At 43.1% G+C, this 17,994-nt stretch overlaps 1 protein-coding gene across 2 annotated transcripts in view; it reads right to left on the reverse strand.

The window, feature by feature from the left end:
- LOC128627112 (ralBP1-associated Eps domain-containing protein 1-like) overlaps positions 1–14,241 on the reverse strand; it is a 40,864-nt gene extending 26,623 nt beyond the window's left edge. The window contains exon 1 of one of the 2 annotated variants that reach the window (XM_053663456.1): positions 13,534–14,241. In XM_053663456.1, the coding sequence (XP_053519431.1) occupies positions 13,534–13,686 (153 nt within the window). In that variant the 5' untranslated portion in view covers positions 13,687–14,241. The remainder of the gene's footprint in view (positions 1–13,533) is intronic. The other variant, XM_053663455.1, reaches the window with a different exon arrangement.
- Between the last annotated feature and the right edge of the window lie 3,753 nt (positions 14,242–17,994).

Here is a 17,994-nt window from a genome sequence, read left to right on the forward strand (position 1 = left end):
GCCTAATACTACTCTCTGCAAAATTGGTTTGTGACTACATCAAAGCCTACAAATTCTTTATTAAAAGAGTAACCTGTGTTGGAAATGTGTTAAAAACTTACAATTATCAAACTTAAAAACTTACAAGTACCCAAATCTCCTCAACCAGATTTGAAAACCAGCTGAAAAGGGAACAGCTCTCTCACAACGTGCCTGTACATCTTGTTGGGTATGTATCCCATACTTGGGAGACAAATCACAAAGCTGCCCTATTGCCTCCCCTTAATTCAAGTATGCAGCCATGTATGCAAACTTTCTTGCACTTATAACATTTTTGAGACTGCTTTAACACAAAAGGAGGCAGAAAGGTTAGTTATTAAAATCTGTAACGTTACAGGAAGGCCTCATCAAAATGCTCTTAAGAACTCACACATCCCTGTTCTCAAGGAACTTCTAACCTAGCTGTAAGCAAGACATACAATTGAAATAGCCAGACCATGATGTAAGGCTATAATCTTACCTATCAAAATGGTTGGTGTCTTCACCAACCATTGGTGTCTTGAATGAACACAAATTTTGCCATCAGAAGGAGCTAGATTTGAATCCCAACTCATGTCAAGCACCCAGCCTCTGGAGCCATGTTTCTCAGCTGTAAACCAGAAATAGTACTTGTTCTCTAAGTTTAAAATTAAACATACCTAGCCCTGGCTGGTGTTGGTCAGTCGATTGAGGGACAGCCTATGAACCAAAGGGTCGCCCACTGGATTCCCAGTCAGGTACATGCCTGGGTTGCAGGCCAGATCCTCAGTAGGGGGCACACTAGAGGCAACCACACATTGATGTTTCTCTCCCTCCCTTCCACTCTCTAAAAATAAATAAATAAAATGTTTAAAAAATTAAACATATCTAAAATTGCTCATTGCCTGGCCCATAATAGGTGCTACATGATTAGTAAGTACTTGTTATTCTTACGAGTTGAAGACGGGTTTATGGACCTTGAAAATGGGCAGGTTTTTGGTTAAGTCAAACAAGACAGCCAGCCATACTGGGGGTGGAGGGGTGGGGCTGGCACCCAGAGATCAAAGCAGGGATCGCAGTGTTGACTAGACAGCAAACTGGACAAAGCTAAGGTGGTGAGGGCGCTAAATGCCAGACTACAGTGAAAATTTGAGGAGTGGCATATAATTTTTTAGAAATTCACTTACTGGTTCCCCAGCAATTACAGAAAAGCTAGTTAAAATTTAAAAGGCAACTGCAGTAGTTTAGCAGTGAGGTGGTCAGGGCTTGGATAAGTAATGCAAAGCAAAGAAAATGATGATTAGTTGAGATCTTTTAAAGAAAAAAAAACCTCACGGGTATATACATAAGGAAAGGAGTTAAAGCTGACCAAACAAGAGGACACGCAGTGGGAAGACAGAATGATAAGGACATATGGTAACATAATTTAGCATCCTGGTGAACAAAAAGAAGAGATACTATGCACCAAGAAGTTAGTGTCAACTGCAAGGGAAGTGGTAAAACAGATGAATGAAGACCTAAGAAAAAGGTTATTGGATTTGCTGACTAGGATAACAGTGAGCTTTTAGAATATCTTTTTTAAAGGGGAGTGGGGGAAGGGTAATGACAGAGTTACATTATTCAAGCTTAGGGAGGGTACAGACAGCAGAGAAGAAATCTGGGTCATTTGTTATTCGGCAATAAAAGGAAGAAGAAAAATAGGAAGGCAGCAAATGGGTAGACAGGGTCAAATGAACAACACAGGAAACAAAAAAGGAACACTATGCAGAAAACAACCATGATACAATGCAATTAGTAACTATGACAATTCTGTTTTTGTCATTTGTTAGGTGCCAAGTAAGAAACACTAAGTTTGCACTGGCTTCAGAATCAAGTCTTGGGGGAATCAGCAGAAATGTGATTAGGGAAGTAAAAGATTTCTGTCTGGGGTTCAAAACTGTGGATAGTAGAAAATCTAACCATAAACTCCCTTCTTCTGGTTATTAAATACTTAGCTGTTGAAAGGCAGGCACAGAATATAGTAGGCTCTTAGATTTCAAAGGTTTCCCATCTGCAGTTTTCACTATTATGTGAGATTTATATGGACCGTGACAAGTAGTAAAATTTGTAACTTTGACGTGTTCCAAGTATCACTGGCCTGTGGCGAGGAATGTGCTATCCCTGAGTGATACCACTGTGAGTGTGCCGAGCAGCCTCAGCTCTACATGGATTTGTGGTCTTCCACTTTCAGCCAGGTATGATGGAAGTTGACAGAAGCTATGCTTTATGACATTTAATAAAAAAATGTACCATGTCATAGCTCCAAGACAGGCCGATTCCACCATAATTTATTTCTTTAGTTGCCAATAAATTTCCAGTTTTGTTTCTTTTTAAACTTACAATCACTCTTCTATAAAATAACAGGAAAAAAGGGGAATGAGGGGGAACTGAAAATGTTGGTCAACAAAGCAGCAAAGTGAGAGAGCTCAGAATATTTTTTCCTGTTCTTGCCACCTCTTTGTCTCTTCTCATGCTCAGAATGTTGACTGGGGTGGGGAGCGAGCACCCCAAGTGCTAGCAGTGGAACACCCAAGGCTGTAAGCTTCGCCACGCCCCTTTCACTTCCCTGGGTGAAGAGCCCAGAATTGCCTTAGTTCGTCATCCCAACTGCACCTACAAGTGCAGAGCAACAGCAGGGCTAAGCCAGTGGCTTGCTCTATAAAGCTGGTTATTTTCTCAACATCTACTATGTGCTTTTGCTGCTCTAAACATTGTGAGGTCATGAAAGAAAACAAAATACTGGATTTTATTCAGTTTGCTTAAACTATTGTTAGGATGTAAAAATATTGGAAAAGCAGCTAAGCAGTGACATAAACGAACAAAAGGCAGTAGACAGTGCAAAACACATACAAAGGATAGGGAAACGAAAGTCTCTGAGTGAGGGTGGAGACGTTCAAATTAAATTTCCAAACCCTACAAAAGCTAAGTCACAGTGTAAAAGAAGCAGGATGGAAGCATGGAAGTTGGGGGAGGGTACTGCAGATGCAAAAAGTAGCACGAAGAAAAGAAAGTGGCAAAAACCAAGTAACTGTGAGAAACAGAAAACATATTTGTGGGGTTGGAACACAAAGTCCGTGTTAGGAGAATAATAAGAAATAAGACTGTGAGATTTGAGGGTGCATTGGCAGATACCTTTTAAGGCTGGGTGGGCATGACCACTCGGATTTGATATGCTTTCCCTAGTATCATGCATTTTATGAAAATGCCAGGCTTTCCCTGAAAAACCACTGACTTCTTCCCTTATTTAAATTAGTTGTCTACCACTACCTGTTCATTGTCAAGTTCAAGAACAGGAAATTATACTTCTGAGAGGCAGAGAAACTCATGAGTTTAGTATTAAAGTAAACTATGATAGCTTATAAAAATTAAGAGAAGAGCCTTAAGGTACAGTACCTTAAAGTTATTAATATACATGCTCACTATATCTGCTAGAGTTACATAACAACTTCAAAAGCATTCGCTAACATACTCGCAGTCTAATTGAAAGATCTATGCAATCTGGTCTCAGAGGTTTCGCATTGTTCAAAAGGCTCATTCATTGGCATTTCGAATGTTTAGAGTGGTGTGATAAAATAAAGAGGTTAGGCTAGGACTCTTCAATGTTCTGATGAGAAGTGAAGCCCTGAGTGCCAAATTAAACAGTCCAATACGTTTCGGGTGCCTCCCATGAACAGAGGGGTATGAGGGAAAGCAAGATAAGGTAACACTTGATTTCAAGTTGCTTGCCACCTATCAAGAGAAAACCCGAACAAGAGGCTAAAAGTACAAGATGAATATAATATGGGTGTGAACAGACAGACCAGTGTGGGAAGGTTACAGGAGGGTTATCTGGTTGAGATGATCAGGGAAAAGTTCAAAGAAGTAAGGTATTATGCAAAAATAAAGATGGTATTTTTATATTTTTTGAATTATTATTTCAAGTACCTTTCTAATTCCATGAAAGACAATATAATCATATACAGATGCTTCTTGATGATTCAGATTATTTACAAAATATACCTGGTATAAAAATTATGAAGGAAACCAAAGGACTATAAAAAATGGGTAAGTTTGCAAATATCTCAATATAAAAAAGAAACTCATCATGAGCAACCACACAACTGTACTCTTGTGTCTAGCTTGTTACATTTTTTACATTCATCTTTGTTGCAGCATTTATCAGTAATTTACACTACAGTATCCACTGTATGATTATACCAGGTTGTTTATCCATTCACCATATGATGGACATTTCTATTGCTTTTCAATTTCTGACTATTGTGAATAATGGTGCTAACAGACATTTACACTTCTTGGTGTGCACATTCTCATTTCTCTTGGGTAGATTCTAACAGTGGAATTGCTGGTTCATATGGTAAGCATAGAAATATATACAACATGTCTGAGGCCATTTTTTAAAACATACGGATATCCAATTGTCCCAACACTACTTGTTGAAAGACTATCCTTTCACATTTGAACTATGCTGGCACTTCTTAAAAAACTGAATGATCATACATGTAAGAGGTTCATTTCTGGACTCTCAGTTTTGTTCCACTGCTCTGCATGCTTATCCTTAAGCCAATCTCACATATTCTTTTTTTCTTTCAAATAACGCACTGTTTAAAAATCTTCTCCAGAAGAAATGTTTACTGATTTTAGAAAGAGAGGAAGGAAGAGAGAAGGAGATAAAGAAAGAAACATCCATGTGAGAGAGAAACATCCATCGGTTGTATGTGCCGCAATTAGTAATCAAACCCACAACCTAGGTATGAGCCCTGACCAGGAATCGAACCTGCATACTCTTGGTGTATGGGACAATGCTCCAACCAAGATACCCAGCCAGAGCCAATCGCATGTTCTCGATTACAGATTATAGCTTAATTTTTAAAGTAGTTGGATAAGTCTCCTAATTTGTCTTCAAAATCATTTTAGCTATTGCAGGTCCTGTGCATTTCCTTAAAATTTTAGGATCAGCTTGACAATTTCTTTAAAAAAGTCTACTAGGATTTTGTTGAATCTGTAATCAATTTGGGTAGAACTATTAGCTTATTATTCAATCTTCTGATCTATGAACACAGACCATCTCTCCATTTATTTAAATCTTCTTTAACTTCTCTCAGCAGTGTTTGTAGTACAAATATCTTGGTGCTTCTTTTATTAAGTTACTCCTGAGTATTTTATTCCTTTCTATGCCACTGTGAATAGATTTTTTTCTTACTTTCATATTCAGGTTATTTCTCACTACTGAACTGTTAATCTTGCCTCTGTTTGTAGAAAAAGTAGAGGCCATTAGGCTAGAATATCCTAATTTCTCTCCTCCAAACCTACATACTACTTGCCTCTATATGTGTGTTCTTACTTCTTCCCTCTATAAAATTGAGGATGATCCATTTCCTATTATAGAACACTCTCTGTGCAGTCAGAATCCTGACCTTTCTTGTTTACCCGAGGACTTCTCTCATCGTCCTTCCTTCCTTTATTAATCCTAACAACTGAAACTATGCTTCAGTGTTTCTTACACTCAACAAAGACTTCCTTTATATCCTCATACATCTCTAGCTTCCATCCCATACCTATTTCCTTTCAGAGGCAAAAGAAAGAGGAAGGAGGAAAGAAAGGAAGGGAGGGAGGGAGGGAGGGAGGGAGGGAGGAAGCTATACATCAAATTTCCAGTCCTGAGCCATTGTTTATCTCAAGTCACTTACACCTGGCTTTCATCTCTGTCAGTTACTGATGACCTGTAGGTTGTCAAATCCAATGGACATACCTCTGCCCACATATTCTCAACCTCTAAGCCAAACTCGATATAGGTTAATATTCTTTTCTTGAAATACTTGTATTACTTGCCATCCATTAGAAGATCCAATGTACACTCCAGTTCCCCTAAGCCCACTGTGGCTGTCCTTCGTGAGCCGCCCTCCTAAGTGGCCTCCCAGCTCACCCAACTCAAAGTGTGCAGCGTTCTCAGGGGTTCTATTTCTAACCAATTCTGTACCCTCTATAGTCTATTCCTCAGAGATTTCACTTATTTTCATGGCTTTAAATATCACTAATACACTGATTATCTTCAAACTGACATCTCCAAGCCAAATATCTGAGTTCCTCAAGATTCCTTCATTCTCTCTGATAGAGGCCTACTTGACAATCTGACAGGCTTCTGAGAACTCAAGATTGACAAAAGGAAACTCCTGATTTCACCATTTTCCCTCCACCAAAATCAAACAAACAGAAAACTCAAAAAACCCATTCCCTTCCCAGCCATCCAATAATGGCAACTTCTAGCAAGATCCGTGAGTTGTTCTCTTTCCCTTAAGTTCTATATCCAATGCATTCACATGACCTCCTATTTCTACCACCTACAAATACCTCAAATATGTACACCCCTCTCCATCCCACTGCCGCCGCACTGATGTAAACCCCCACACCTGCCAGAAGTGCTGCGTAACCACTGGCCAATCTGCTGTACTCCCGCATGCCCCAGTACCCCCCTCCTCTGTAAGGCAGGGTAACCTTTGCAACGTGTAATTCAGATGATGCTGTCTGCTGAACAAAACCTTTTAGTGCTTTATAATCCAAACTTATCACTGTGTACAAGGCTCTGTAGCCATTTTCTCCTCTTGTTCATAATGCTACAGCAGTCCATTTCCTCAAACACAAGAAGCTCTTCCCAGCATCAGGCTGCTCACGTGTTGCTCCTCTGGGTGAAACACTTCCTTCCCTCGCCCTTACTCCATGTCCACGTCTCCTCAGAGAGGCTTTCCCTCATTTCTAAGTAGGCCGCCTCGTTTCCCATGATTCTCTATTAACTATACACCGTGTTCTTCCTTTGTTACATTGGCACAAATTACAATCCATGAAAGCAGGGAAGATTTCTGATTTTTCACCACTGCATATCACCCCAAATATACAAAACTTTATGATGACACATGTTCATTCAGCATTTCACAGACCCACCAGCTCTTCCTTAAAACCTTCTTATGCAGTGGTCCATGGACCTTGACTAGGTCGGGGGAAGGCTGGCAACCTCAAATCACACGCAAAACTTTGTGTAACTATCTTTTCTAAGCAGATGTGTGTGCCAGGACCTCAAAGGAATCCACAACCTAGAAGAGGTTAAAAGGAGATACACAAGTCTAATAAATTCTAGTTTCATTATTTAACAAGATAGACTCAAATTTAACATACAGTCAATTCTTGAAACAAAATGGAGATGTAATTTTTTCCTGAAGCCTAAGTCCTATAATTTATCAAATCCCAATGAAATTTGGTGTGTGGTATGAACTCGAAAGATTTCTAAGCCAAACTTATTACATCCTGATTTTTTTTCTGCCATATTCTTAGTGTATGCAACCCATCAGACATAAACTCCTCACACAGAGGTAAAGAAGGGAAAAGACAAATGAAGATGAAAATTCAAAGGAAAGACTACAGAAAATGAGACATGTATGAGGGAAAACATCAGAAACGTCAAGTCTTATCACCCATTTAAAATTCTAGATACCCCCGAAGAACTAAGCACCTAAAAAGCCTTTGAAATTCCCCTATTCAACTCTTCCCCCAAAATATTAAAAAATCAATTCCAGTGTCAAAATCACAAAGTAACTAATTTCAAGTCTGTGTGCTACTTTATCTTAAAGTTGTGGTTAGAGGTACCATCCCCTACCCTCTTGTTTGAAAATTCAATCCAACCATTTCATGTGCTGAGAACTAACACCCAGACATTAAGTGATCTGTTCAAGGTCACGAAGTAGCTAGAGACTGGACTGGAACATGCCTCCCCTTCTAGTGCCCCTCACACCAACCTCTCACGCTCCTTTACAGCTCCTCCCAGTGCTTTGCATGAATTTCCAAAATACTAACACTGTCTGCACGAAACAGGTTAAGGAACAACAACAACAAAAAGACCAAAACTAGCACAATATGACATAAAAAAGAGAAAAAAATTTGAAGTAACTGTGACACTACAGAAAGCCACTGAGACTTTTTTCACAAACAATGTAGAGGCATTGGGGAGACCCACAAAAACCCAAAATTTATTTATGAAAAAATGTGTATTTATTCCTACACGTTTAAACTTCAGTCACCTTCCAAGTACTCTCCGTTTGATGCAATGCACCTATCAAGATGTTTTTTCCACTGCTCGAAACCGTTTTGGAACTCGACGATTTTGACACCCTTTAGTACTTCTATTGTTTTTTGTTTCACCTCTTCCACAATGGCAAAACATTTTCCTTTGAGGACTGTTTCATCCAGGGAAACAAACAAACAAACAAAAAAAACTGCTCAGGGTGAAGAGGGAGGGTGGGGTAAGGAGGTCATGGGGTTATTGGTCAAAAAACGGCTGAACACTCAGTGTGGTTTGGGCAGGTGTTCTTATTAATTACCCATCATGAAATGGGAAATAAACAATCTTCAAAAAAATTCACTGAAGCTGAAATTCAGCCTCTCACAACAACACTAGCTAGTACACTGATACAAATGCTTTCCTAGAACACTCACCTACTCGGGGAAGCCTGTACTACAAGAGGCCTGACCTCCAGAACATAATTCCGGATATTTCTGGGTGCCCCCCCCAATATGTTTTTCAACTGTATATAAGAAAGTGTCTGAGGCAAGATTATTTTTGAACTTTCTTATAACTATTTTAGTGTTTCAGAAATTACAAATGAACAAAATCACTATTCCAGAAGAACAAACCTGACATCTATTTATTTGTATTGAGTTTACAATTTTCAGTGCATAATGAGGCTGCTTCCTTCTTTTAATCCTATCACTAATGAGTAGTTCTTACAATTGAACAAATTTTAAGAAAACGACAAAATGGTTTGTTTCATTGTTGTCACTTTCCCCCCATTAAATTAATGAGTCATTCAAATATTCTACCAAGATATCGCTCAACACAAACGATCTAAAAGACTTTTCAGCCTCATTAATAGAGTACATTGTTTATAACCTTCAATAAAGGAACAGTTAGTACTGGAAACTTCTGTCGAGTTATTATGTATTCAAAATCTGTATGACATTTCAAAAACATTTCCCTACATGGAGCTTTTAAGTAAAAGCTAAGAAAACACAGCGTGGTAAATAGTGTATCTTCCCTAATCTTTAAAAATAAATTACTTCTGGAAAAAAATTATTTTTAAGCCACTGAATATTTTCTTGCAGAGCAGACAGCAAAATTCCTTACAAGTGGATCCTAGGAGACAGATTTTTCTTCCCCTAATCCTGCTCCTTTTCGGTGTAGAGCATAATCCTATCAAGTGTTAGCTAATCACTTTGTGTACTGCTACACTGTCTCCAAAAACCCCCTCCTTAAACTCAAAACAGGTTTTACTCTGCTATTTTAAACAAGCATAATTGATGAGCATACCTTAAGACATTTGACAGTTGCAGTAATGTCAAATTGTGCATGTGTGCCCAGGTTACCAACCACAAAAATCTTCCTATTTCTCTTAAGTGGCTGTGTTTCATCATCATACATAAAGCTATTTACTATGTGAAGGAGAAAATCCATATACGTGTAAATCAGAGGAGAGACTCTATTCACTAACAAATTATTTCATTTCTCTACCTATGAAGTTCCTAGTTAACATCCACATCAGAGCTGTTGCAAACATCAAATGAATTCCTCCATGAAAGTTATTAGCTGGGTAAAAAGAACATAATAAGCACTCAATAAAGGCTAGCTCCTTCCTCCTTCAGTTCTGGGCCCTCTGTTCTTTGTTCCTAGGCTCATTCACCCAGATGACTCAGCCATCTCACGCTTTTATTAGAAACTGCTGAAAACTACTACATCAGTCAAAGTCCTGATGTGCAGATGCATGCCCAGTGTGAGAAGCTATCTGTCCCTGCTTCGAGACACTTAGGTGATAAAGGAAGCAGTGACCCCAACACCTGGACTTCACTCTAAAAACCACCACTGAGGTGGACAAATCTCTACCTGTTTCCAACTATCTCCTGGAAATTTGCATTGCTATCTCAAAATCCCTGACATCAAATTCATGATTATCTCTTTAAAAATCAGGCCCTCTTCCAGTCCCTTTTATAACTGAGTGGGGTCCAACAGAACATAATCCTCGCCCTATTCTTTCGTCATCTCAATGTCGGCAGGTCTACCCGCATAATCTCTACTGTATCTCTGGGCTCATTTTCTGATCCCCTGCACCACGAGTCCGGGTCAGACTGTCTCAATCTCAGCACTATTGACATTTTGGGCCAGACAATTCTTTGCTTGGGAGTTTGTTCCCTGCATTGTAGGATGTTTGGCAGCATCTCTCACCTTTATCCACCAGACGCCAATATAACTGCTCCCCCCCCACGAGTTACGATAACCAAAATGTCTGCAGACGGTGCCAAATGCCTCGGAGGACAAAGCAATCGCCCTCACCAATGCCTTCCCCCCTCCTCCATTTGAGTACCTAGGCCCAGTTCCTCACCATTTCATAAATACATTTAGAGAATCAGTCCCCAAATTCACCTCCAGTTTCTTCCCTCTAACTCCTGTCCCACTGATCTCCTAAAGAATTCCTAAAGCCCTGATTGGTGTAGCTCAACTGGTTGGGCACTGTCCTGTAAAGCAAAAGGTCACAGGTTCGATTCCCCATCAGGGCACATGCCTGGGCTGCAAGTCTGGCCCCTAGTCAGGGTATGTACATGAGGCAGCCAATTGATGTTTCTCTCTAACATTGATATTTCTCTCCCTCTCTTCCCTTCTTCTCTAAAAATAAATAAATAAAATCTTTTAAAAAAGAAAGACTTTCTAAAGCACTGCTTTTATGAGTCATTTCTCTTACATCTACAACTTTGTTACCTTCACAATTAGTTGAAAGCTCTCCACCCGGCCTTGATAATTTGGCCTCAATTAAACATTATCCCACAGAGCAGCTCGCACACCGAGTACCTAGCAGACCTTTAACAACACAGACCTGTTTGTTCAGCCAGCCCCTCCTTTTCTATTCTAGTGTGGTTGCTCCGGTTTAAATGCCCATTACCCAGCAGCCATTCCAGACCACTAGGCGAGTCTCCGTCCCCAGCCTCTACTGTCCTCCTCACTCAAAGTCAAAAATGATCAGTGAGTTTCCACTGCCTCCTGAAATATGAAATCTTCCATTTGTTCTTTAGAGTCTCCCTAGTATAGTCTAGCTCTGTGTTCCATTACCCCGAAAACATACTCTACCTTTGGCACGACCTACCAGCTAGTCCTTGGAAAGGTTCCTACACTTTCCACCTTTGGTCATGTTTTTTTTTCTGTGCCTGGCAGTCCTCTTAATCCCACTGCCCTCCCTCCACACTAATTTAGAGCCCATATGAACTAAGAAGCCCTTCCTGATCATACTTTCGGTGTACCTTTCCTGTGGTATTCACATTCTGCTTTACATCACACATGTATTCCTGTAGTTTACAAGGTCCCGAGAGCTTACTCTTGATGCTGTGGGATGCCTGGCCCAGTGCTAGGCAGATAACTCAACATCACATGTGCGTTTCCCCCTTTGAAAAGCAAAGGAGGGCCGTGTTTTCAGGCAATCTCAAACTGCCTTAAGGGAACTAAATCCACATTCTCTCCCCTTCGTCTCACATTTTATGTCTTAAGCCAATTTTTAAGTAAACAGCCTTCAAGATACCCAGACTGCTATTTAGTATAAATTACTGTAAGAGTTCTGCTTTAAGGAGTTCCCATAGCTTCCAACTTGTAACTGAATCCAGAATATTTATGCTATTTAAGTTCTCTCTTTATATAAACAGGCAACAAAAATTTATTCTTCAATGTTAATAAAATTAAGTGAAACATGAAAATAACTAGATTGGATTAAACATATTTCAAGCAAAGGTTAATTAGTGCTAATTTGTCTATCCTAAGTAATACAAAGTCCTAAAAAAATCAGTCTGTTTATTTCAGTTCTTCCACCCCAAAGACATAAACCGAAACAGAACATGGGAGATCTCTCCTTAATTTTAGTTCCTAAATGACCTGAAGTTATGTTTTGTTATTTCTAGAAAAAGACCATGTTCTGACCAGACCAAAACCATATGAAGACAGTATCCTTTAGCAGGGTCAGCAACCTAGAAGCCCTGTTTTACATGCCCCTGAGCTAAGAATGGTTTTCACATTTTTAAAGGGTTGTAAAAAAACAAAGAATATGGGACAGAGACTGTGGCAGGAAAAAGCCTAAAACCCTTTTTCTTGTTCAGCAGCACGAATGTGAAACTCCTAGTTGTTAGCATGTAAGACACCCAGTTTTCCTCCCAAGTTTTTAAAAAAGCAATGTAAAACATACAAGATTGTGTTAAAAAAAAAAGTACTCTTTCAACTTAGTCATAGTTACTGCAAAGGTAACCTCTAAAACAGGCCTGTGTGGATTTTTATACTTCCCAGAATTTTTGTTAGAAAAAACTTGACTCTCATTGTAGAAATGAGCACATTTAGCTTGAAGAGCGAAGTGCCTGACCAAAAGTCACAGTGTTAGTTCACGACAGAGTGGGGTCCAAGACCCAGGCCTCAAAACTCCTGATTTCTGCTCTCTGCAGTCCACTGCATCAAAACTATGCGTTTGGCTCTAAGTTTTGGAGATTTGGACAACTAGCTTCAATCATCGCATAGATAAAAAGTGAAGACCTGTGTTCCTGATAGGCTGTTTAGACAGACGCTTACCTGCAGCTATGAATCATTGAACAGTAACATTAATGCCCACCGCACACATTAGATAAGAACTTCTAGGAAAACGGAGGTCCTAGAGAAAGCTTACAACTTAGTCCGCTGCTCTAGTGCTACAGATTGAGGCAAATAGGGACGTCTGACCTCCAGCTGCTCAACACTTACCTCCCAACCCAAATCCACAACTTTCACCAAATGTTATCGAACGCCAATCGAAAAGCTGTCCCATTTACATCACCCACACGCCGTACTATAAGCTCTTCCAAGATCTTCTTGAGAACCACTAGTTAGAAGTTCAAATTTTTAATCTCCGTAAGTATTTAGCTTCCTTAGAAAAACTACTTCTTGGATGTCTAAATCTGCAAAACCCAATTCACCGTGTCTGTTCGGTTTATTCCGGAATTTAATTTTTTTTTTTTTACCTATACCAATGACTTTACTACTGTGCAGGAACCGACGAGCTATGTATATACCAAGACTAGGAGTCGAAGACATGGTCACAATCCAAGATCCTTCATCCGAAGTTGCTCTTCCATGGTTGAAAATCACAGATGCTGAGGGAGAGCCGAGAGACGCAGGTCTCCGGCTCTTCAGAGATAATAGCAGCACCCCCGCCCCGCCGCGTCTCTGCGCGACTTTTGTCCTCTAAGAGCGACCCCCTCCCCCTCGAGCGCGGCCCGGGCACCTGCGGCCCCGCCGAGGGCGGAGGAGCCCGGGGGACGCCCGCCCAGCGCAGGCCCCTCCGGAATCGGCGCCCACTCCCACCCTCCGGGCGGACCGCAGGAGGCCGAGCGGCCGGGCGCGGACCCCCCGGTGGCCCGCAGACGCCCGGACGCTGCGGGAGACGCGGGCGGCGACCGTACCTGGAGGACCACGTCGTTGGGCAGCTGCGCGGCCCGGAACAACTCCAGCACCCGCCCGTTGGCCGCCACCTTCTTGGTGCTCTCGATGTCGCAGTAGGAGAAGAGATCCGAGTAGTATTTCTGCTCCGCATCGCTCAGCGTTAAGCCTTCCATCTTCGCCTCCGGCTCACGGCCGCCCCACCGCGCATGCAAGACCCGGGGCCCGCCCCACGACCCCGGGACGGCGGGGACTGCGCGCGGCCCGGCTTTCTCCTCGCCCCGAAGCCCCCGGGAGCCCGGGCCCCGACCTCACGCGCGCGCGGTGCACCGAGCAACAGGGCCGGAGGTCGTGAGGAGGGGGCCGGCCGAGCTCGGCGCGCCGCCGCCTGCGAGGCCCCGCGCGGTCCCGGGCTCGGCGCGGCGCGCGGCTCCGGCTCAGTGGCCGCGGGGCGGGAGGCGGGGGCCGCGGCGGCGCGAGGCACCGGGTGGCGGATTCCGCCACCGCCCGGGCTGCAGGTTCGAGTCCCCCGGCTCTCCTGCGCCTCCCCCTGGGCTTTTCGCCTCGGTTTTCCCTTCCGTCCACGCCCCCGGAGCGGCGGCACTTCCCGGAAAGTTGTGGGGCTTCGGGTCTAAAGTTTCGGGGTCTCCGGGCTAAGCGCGGCCGCCGCTCCGCCTCTCTTCGCCGCCATTTACTGCGCCCGGCCCGGCCCCCGACGCGCCCGCACCGCCGCTGACAGCGGCCGCGCTCCAGACCCGGATGTGAGGACGGGAGGAGAGAGCGCGAGAGGGAGAGAGAAACACCCGCCGGGCGGGCTCGCCGCTCCCGGGAGAGGGGGCCGCAGCGCCCCCTGGTGGCCGGAGCCCCGCGGCGGGGGGCGGGCCGGCCCGCGCTCCGCCGGACGCGCCGGGACCCCCGGGGCAGCCCGGACCGGGGGCAAAGGCCTGCGGCTCGTTGAGATCGGGAGAACTTAGAGATCCGGGTGGCCGGAGAGATCGTTTCGAAGCTTCTGGCACTCGGGGTCGAATAAACATTCGATTGAAAGGGAACAGTGTTCAGGTATTGCATCCCATCGTACCTTTTTGATGTCAGAAGTTTCTGAGAGTAAGTTCAGCATTTCTGTGCGCTCTGAAAGGCTTTGAATACCCAGTCCCGTTGGGCACTCTCCCTAAACAGGGCTAACACTGCGGCTTAGGTAACTCCCAATCTTGTTTTGAGCCCCCTGTACCTGAGAAACAAAACTGGCTAGAAGGAAAACTGACAAGCTCTCTTCTTTGCACAAGGTCCTTCTGGTCACCGGGAACTTCGTGCTGTGTAGGTTTTTACCATCAACTCTGTAAACCTTTCGTAACTCCCTTTGTGGAAGTCATGGAGTTGCACTGTTCTGTGTGCACCTGACAGCGGGTTCTTCAGATTGCTCAAGCAGATCTTAACAAGCGTTTATATGTAACAAATACGAAGTATTTCAAAAAGAGCAGCTAAGGCAGAATCGCAGATTTGGTTTTTTTATTTTGTCTTCTGCATGTTGCCCCCCAGAGTGCTGATCCTGCAAATTAGTACAGGTTCATGATCTTTTAACTGGAATTCCAAAATTCAAAAAGCACTGTAAGCCCAAAGCTTTTGGGTAACTCTTGGACAGCAAAACCTGACATGCCTCATTTGGAGACAAAAATCTTAGCTCACATGAGGCTATCTATAGTCTTCATGCCACTCAGGATCGGTATTTATTCATTTTACTCCAGGCTTTAATGGGATGTTAATCCCACTGTTAGACGCGTTGCATTACCCTTCTTTGTTTAAAAAAAGACGAGGGACTGGGGAGCGCTGAATATTTTCTAAGTTGAGTAGTAGCATTTTATATATGTACAAATATAATTCATGCCAAAAAGCTCAAATCTTCCTGTCTCTAAAATTTTCGATGTGCCACAGAGATGCCTCCCACAGCTCTAACTGGGCACCTGCCGGAGGTGGTCAGAGCCCCACAGGCGGCCTGTCTTCCCAAGGCACAAAAGGGAGGAGCACCGTGGGTGGGGACTGGCTCCCCTGTCTTCAGCACTGGTTTTCTTCACCCCCTTCCCTAGCCCTTGAAGCTCTTCCCTCCCCCAGGGCCGTCCTTTCTGCCACCTGAGTCAGTCTTCCCCCAGACCTTTGCCCTGCTTGTTCGCTCACACCATTCAGGTCCCTGTTCGCATACCACCTCCTCAGAGCGACCTTCCCCCAACGCCTGACCTAAAACAGCCCTACCGCTGCGCTCGACCCTCTTCCCTGAATTATTTTCCTTTATAGCATTTTTTACTACCTGACATGAAAGTATATATCCATTTAAATTATTAATAGCTAATAATTATGGAGAACTTACTAGATTTCGGTCACTGTTCTAAAACGTAACACGAATGAATTACCATGTTAATCACAACAACCCTATGAAGTAAGCACTTTCAGTATTTTTATTTGACAGAAGTGGAAACTGAGGCACAAATGAGATAAGTAAGTTATAAGCCCCATTGTTGTGAAGTGTGTAGATGTAGGATTCAAAGTCCAGACAGTCTCAACTCCAAAATCGCCATCCTACAGTGCCCTTCTAACTTGTTCACTAAGTCACGCCCCCACCATCCCTGTGTGTACCAGAAAGCATATGTTCATTGTCATAGCTCCAAGGCCTAGTGTGTGGCACGCAGCACCCAAGAATTTGTTGAATAAATAAAGGAACAAATGATATGACGAGCCAGTCAATACCGTGGCCTCCTAGTCGGTCTCCCTAACTCTAGCAACCTCCAGCTCCGCTTCTCTGTAGCGAGCTACAATAATTATAGGATCGCTTCACTTCCAAGTTTTGGGATTCTGAAACTTCCTTTTCAGTCTGTAACATGCTACCCTTTTACCCTCTCACCTCCCATTCCTCCGATAAGCCTGCTCATTATAACCTTTAGGTTCTCCTCTCTCTGTCCAAACACGTAACTCATGCATTCAAAAATCCACTCGGAGCATCTCGTGCCCGGTCTTCTCCTCTGGGACCACTCACTCCAGGGACCGTATTGTCAGCCAGGCCAAGGACAGGCTGCCGCTCCCCAGATGCACTGTCCTTCCTCCCTGACCCTTGCCAAATGCTAATACTGAATTGGCCACACGTGTGTTACATGATGTCAGGGGGGACTCTTCCTGTGGTCCTAAAGCTCTGTGAGGCTTTCCTAATGGAATAGGACATAGAGTAGGAGTTTTCCTGTTGATGACCAAGGGCAAGCTGATAAAAAGTACCACATGTTCTAAAGAAAGACAATCAGGTCAGACCTCCTCTCCCCTAAGTAAGGGCTTACTAAGAAGCAACCAGATGGGCCCTATAGCCAGCAACCACTGCCTCAGCTCCACCGACCCACTCCCCAGGGTCTGGGGGAGGACTCCTGTGTCTGGGTGAGAGCCCGTCCCATGGAGGCAGGGGCGCAAAAAGCAGGGAGGCCCCCAAAAGGGAGACCTTCTCGGCCTCCAGCCGGATACTGGGTGGGCCTGATGCTGGAGGGTTTGACACTTTCACAAGTGAAAGAGTTTTTTCTCTATATCTGTCACTTAAATTTATATTTCCAGGTTTGAAGGGGAAAGAAATGATTTAACACATGGGCTCTTTGAGGTCAAGTCTATTTTCTTTCCTTTACATTTCTAGACATATCAATTTTAAAAAGTGACATCAGGAGAAAGCTATTTTAAAACAGATGGTCCTTATTATTACATAGCTACACATTTAAAGGTGTGGGTTTTCAGGTAAGATAAAAAAGTTGGTTACTGCCAGCAAATATCAGCTGTTTTTTTCATTGGAAATCTTTAAGTTTTTAAAAGAAACCACATACATTACAATTTACTATTTCTGGTATGCAGTTCTCTGAGTTCTGACGAACATGTACAGTCACGTAAGCCCCAGCAGAAGCAGATGCAGCGCCATTCTGTGCCCCACCCCCCACTCCCCACTCCTCTATAGTGCCCCTTTGTACTAACTCCACTCTTCACTCTCAGCCCCTGGTTACTACTTTTTTACTATTTCCATACTTCAGCCTTTTCCAAAATGTCGTATAAATAAAACCAAAAGGCTGTGATCTGCAGCCTTTTGAATCTGGACTTGTTTCACATAACATAATGCATTTGAAATTCTTCCACATTCTTGCTTGTATAGTTGTTTGTTTGTTTGTTTTTATTGCTGCATAGTATTCTTTTGAATAGATAATTACAGTTTGTTCATTCATTCACTACATGAAAGATGTTTAGGTTTCTTTCAATTTAGGGTGATTATTAACAGAGACACTGTAAACATGTATATACAGGGTTTTGTGCTGCTTTAAGTCTTCATTTTCAGGGGGGGTGAATACCTAGGAGTGAAATTATTGAGTCATATGGAAAGCTATGTTGAACTTCAAGGAAATGGCCACACTGTTTTCTAAAATGGCTGTGCCATGTTGTATCCCCACCAGCAATACCCAGAATTTTAGTTTCTCTTCACC

This window comes from Artibeus jamaicensis, unplaced genomic scaffold (genome assembly GCF_021234435.1).
Source record: "Artibeus jamaicensis isolate MK-2021 breed Jamaican fruit bat unplaced genomic scaffold, CSHL_Jam_final contig_3176, whole genome shotgun sequence".
In the NCBI taxonomy this organism is placed as follows: Eukaryota; Metazoa; Chordata; class Mammalia; order Chiroptera; family Phyllostomidae; genus Artibeus; species Artibeus jamaicensis.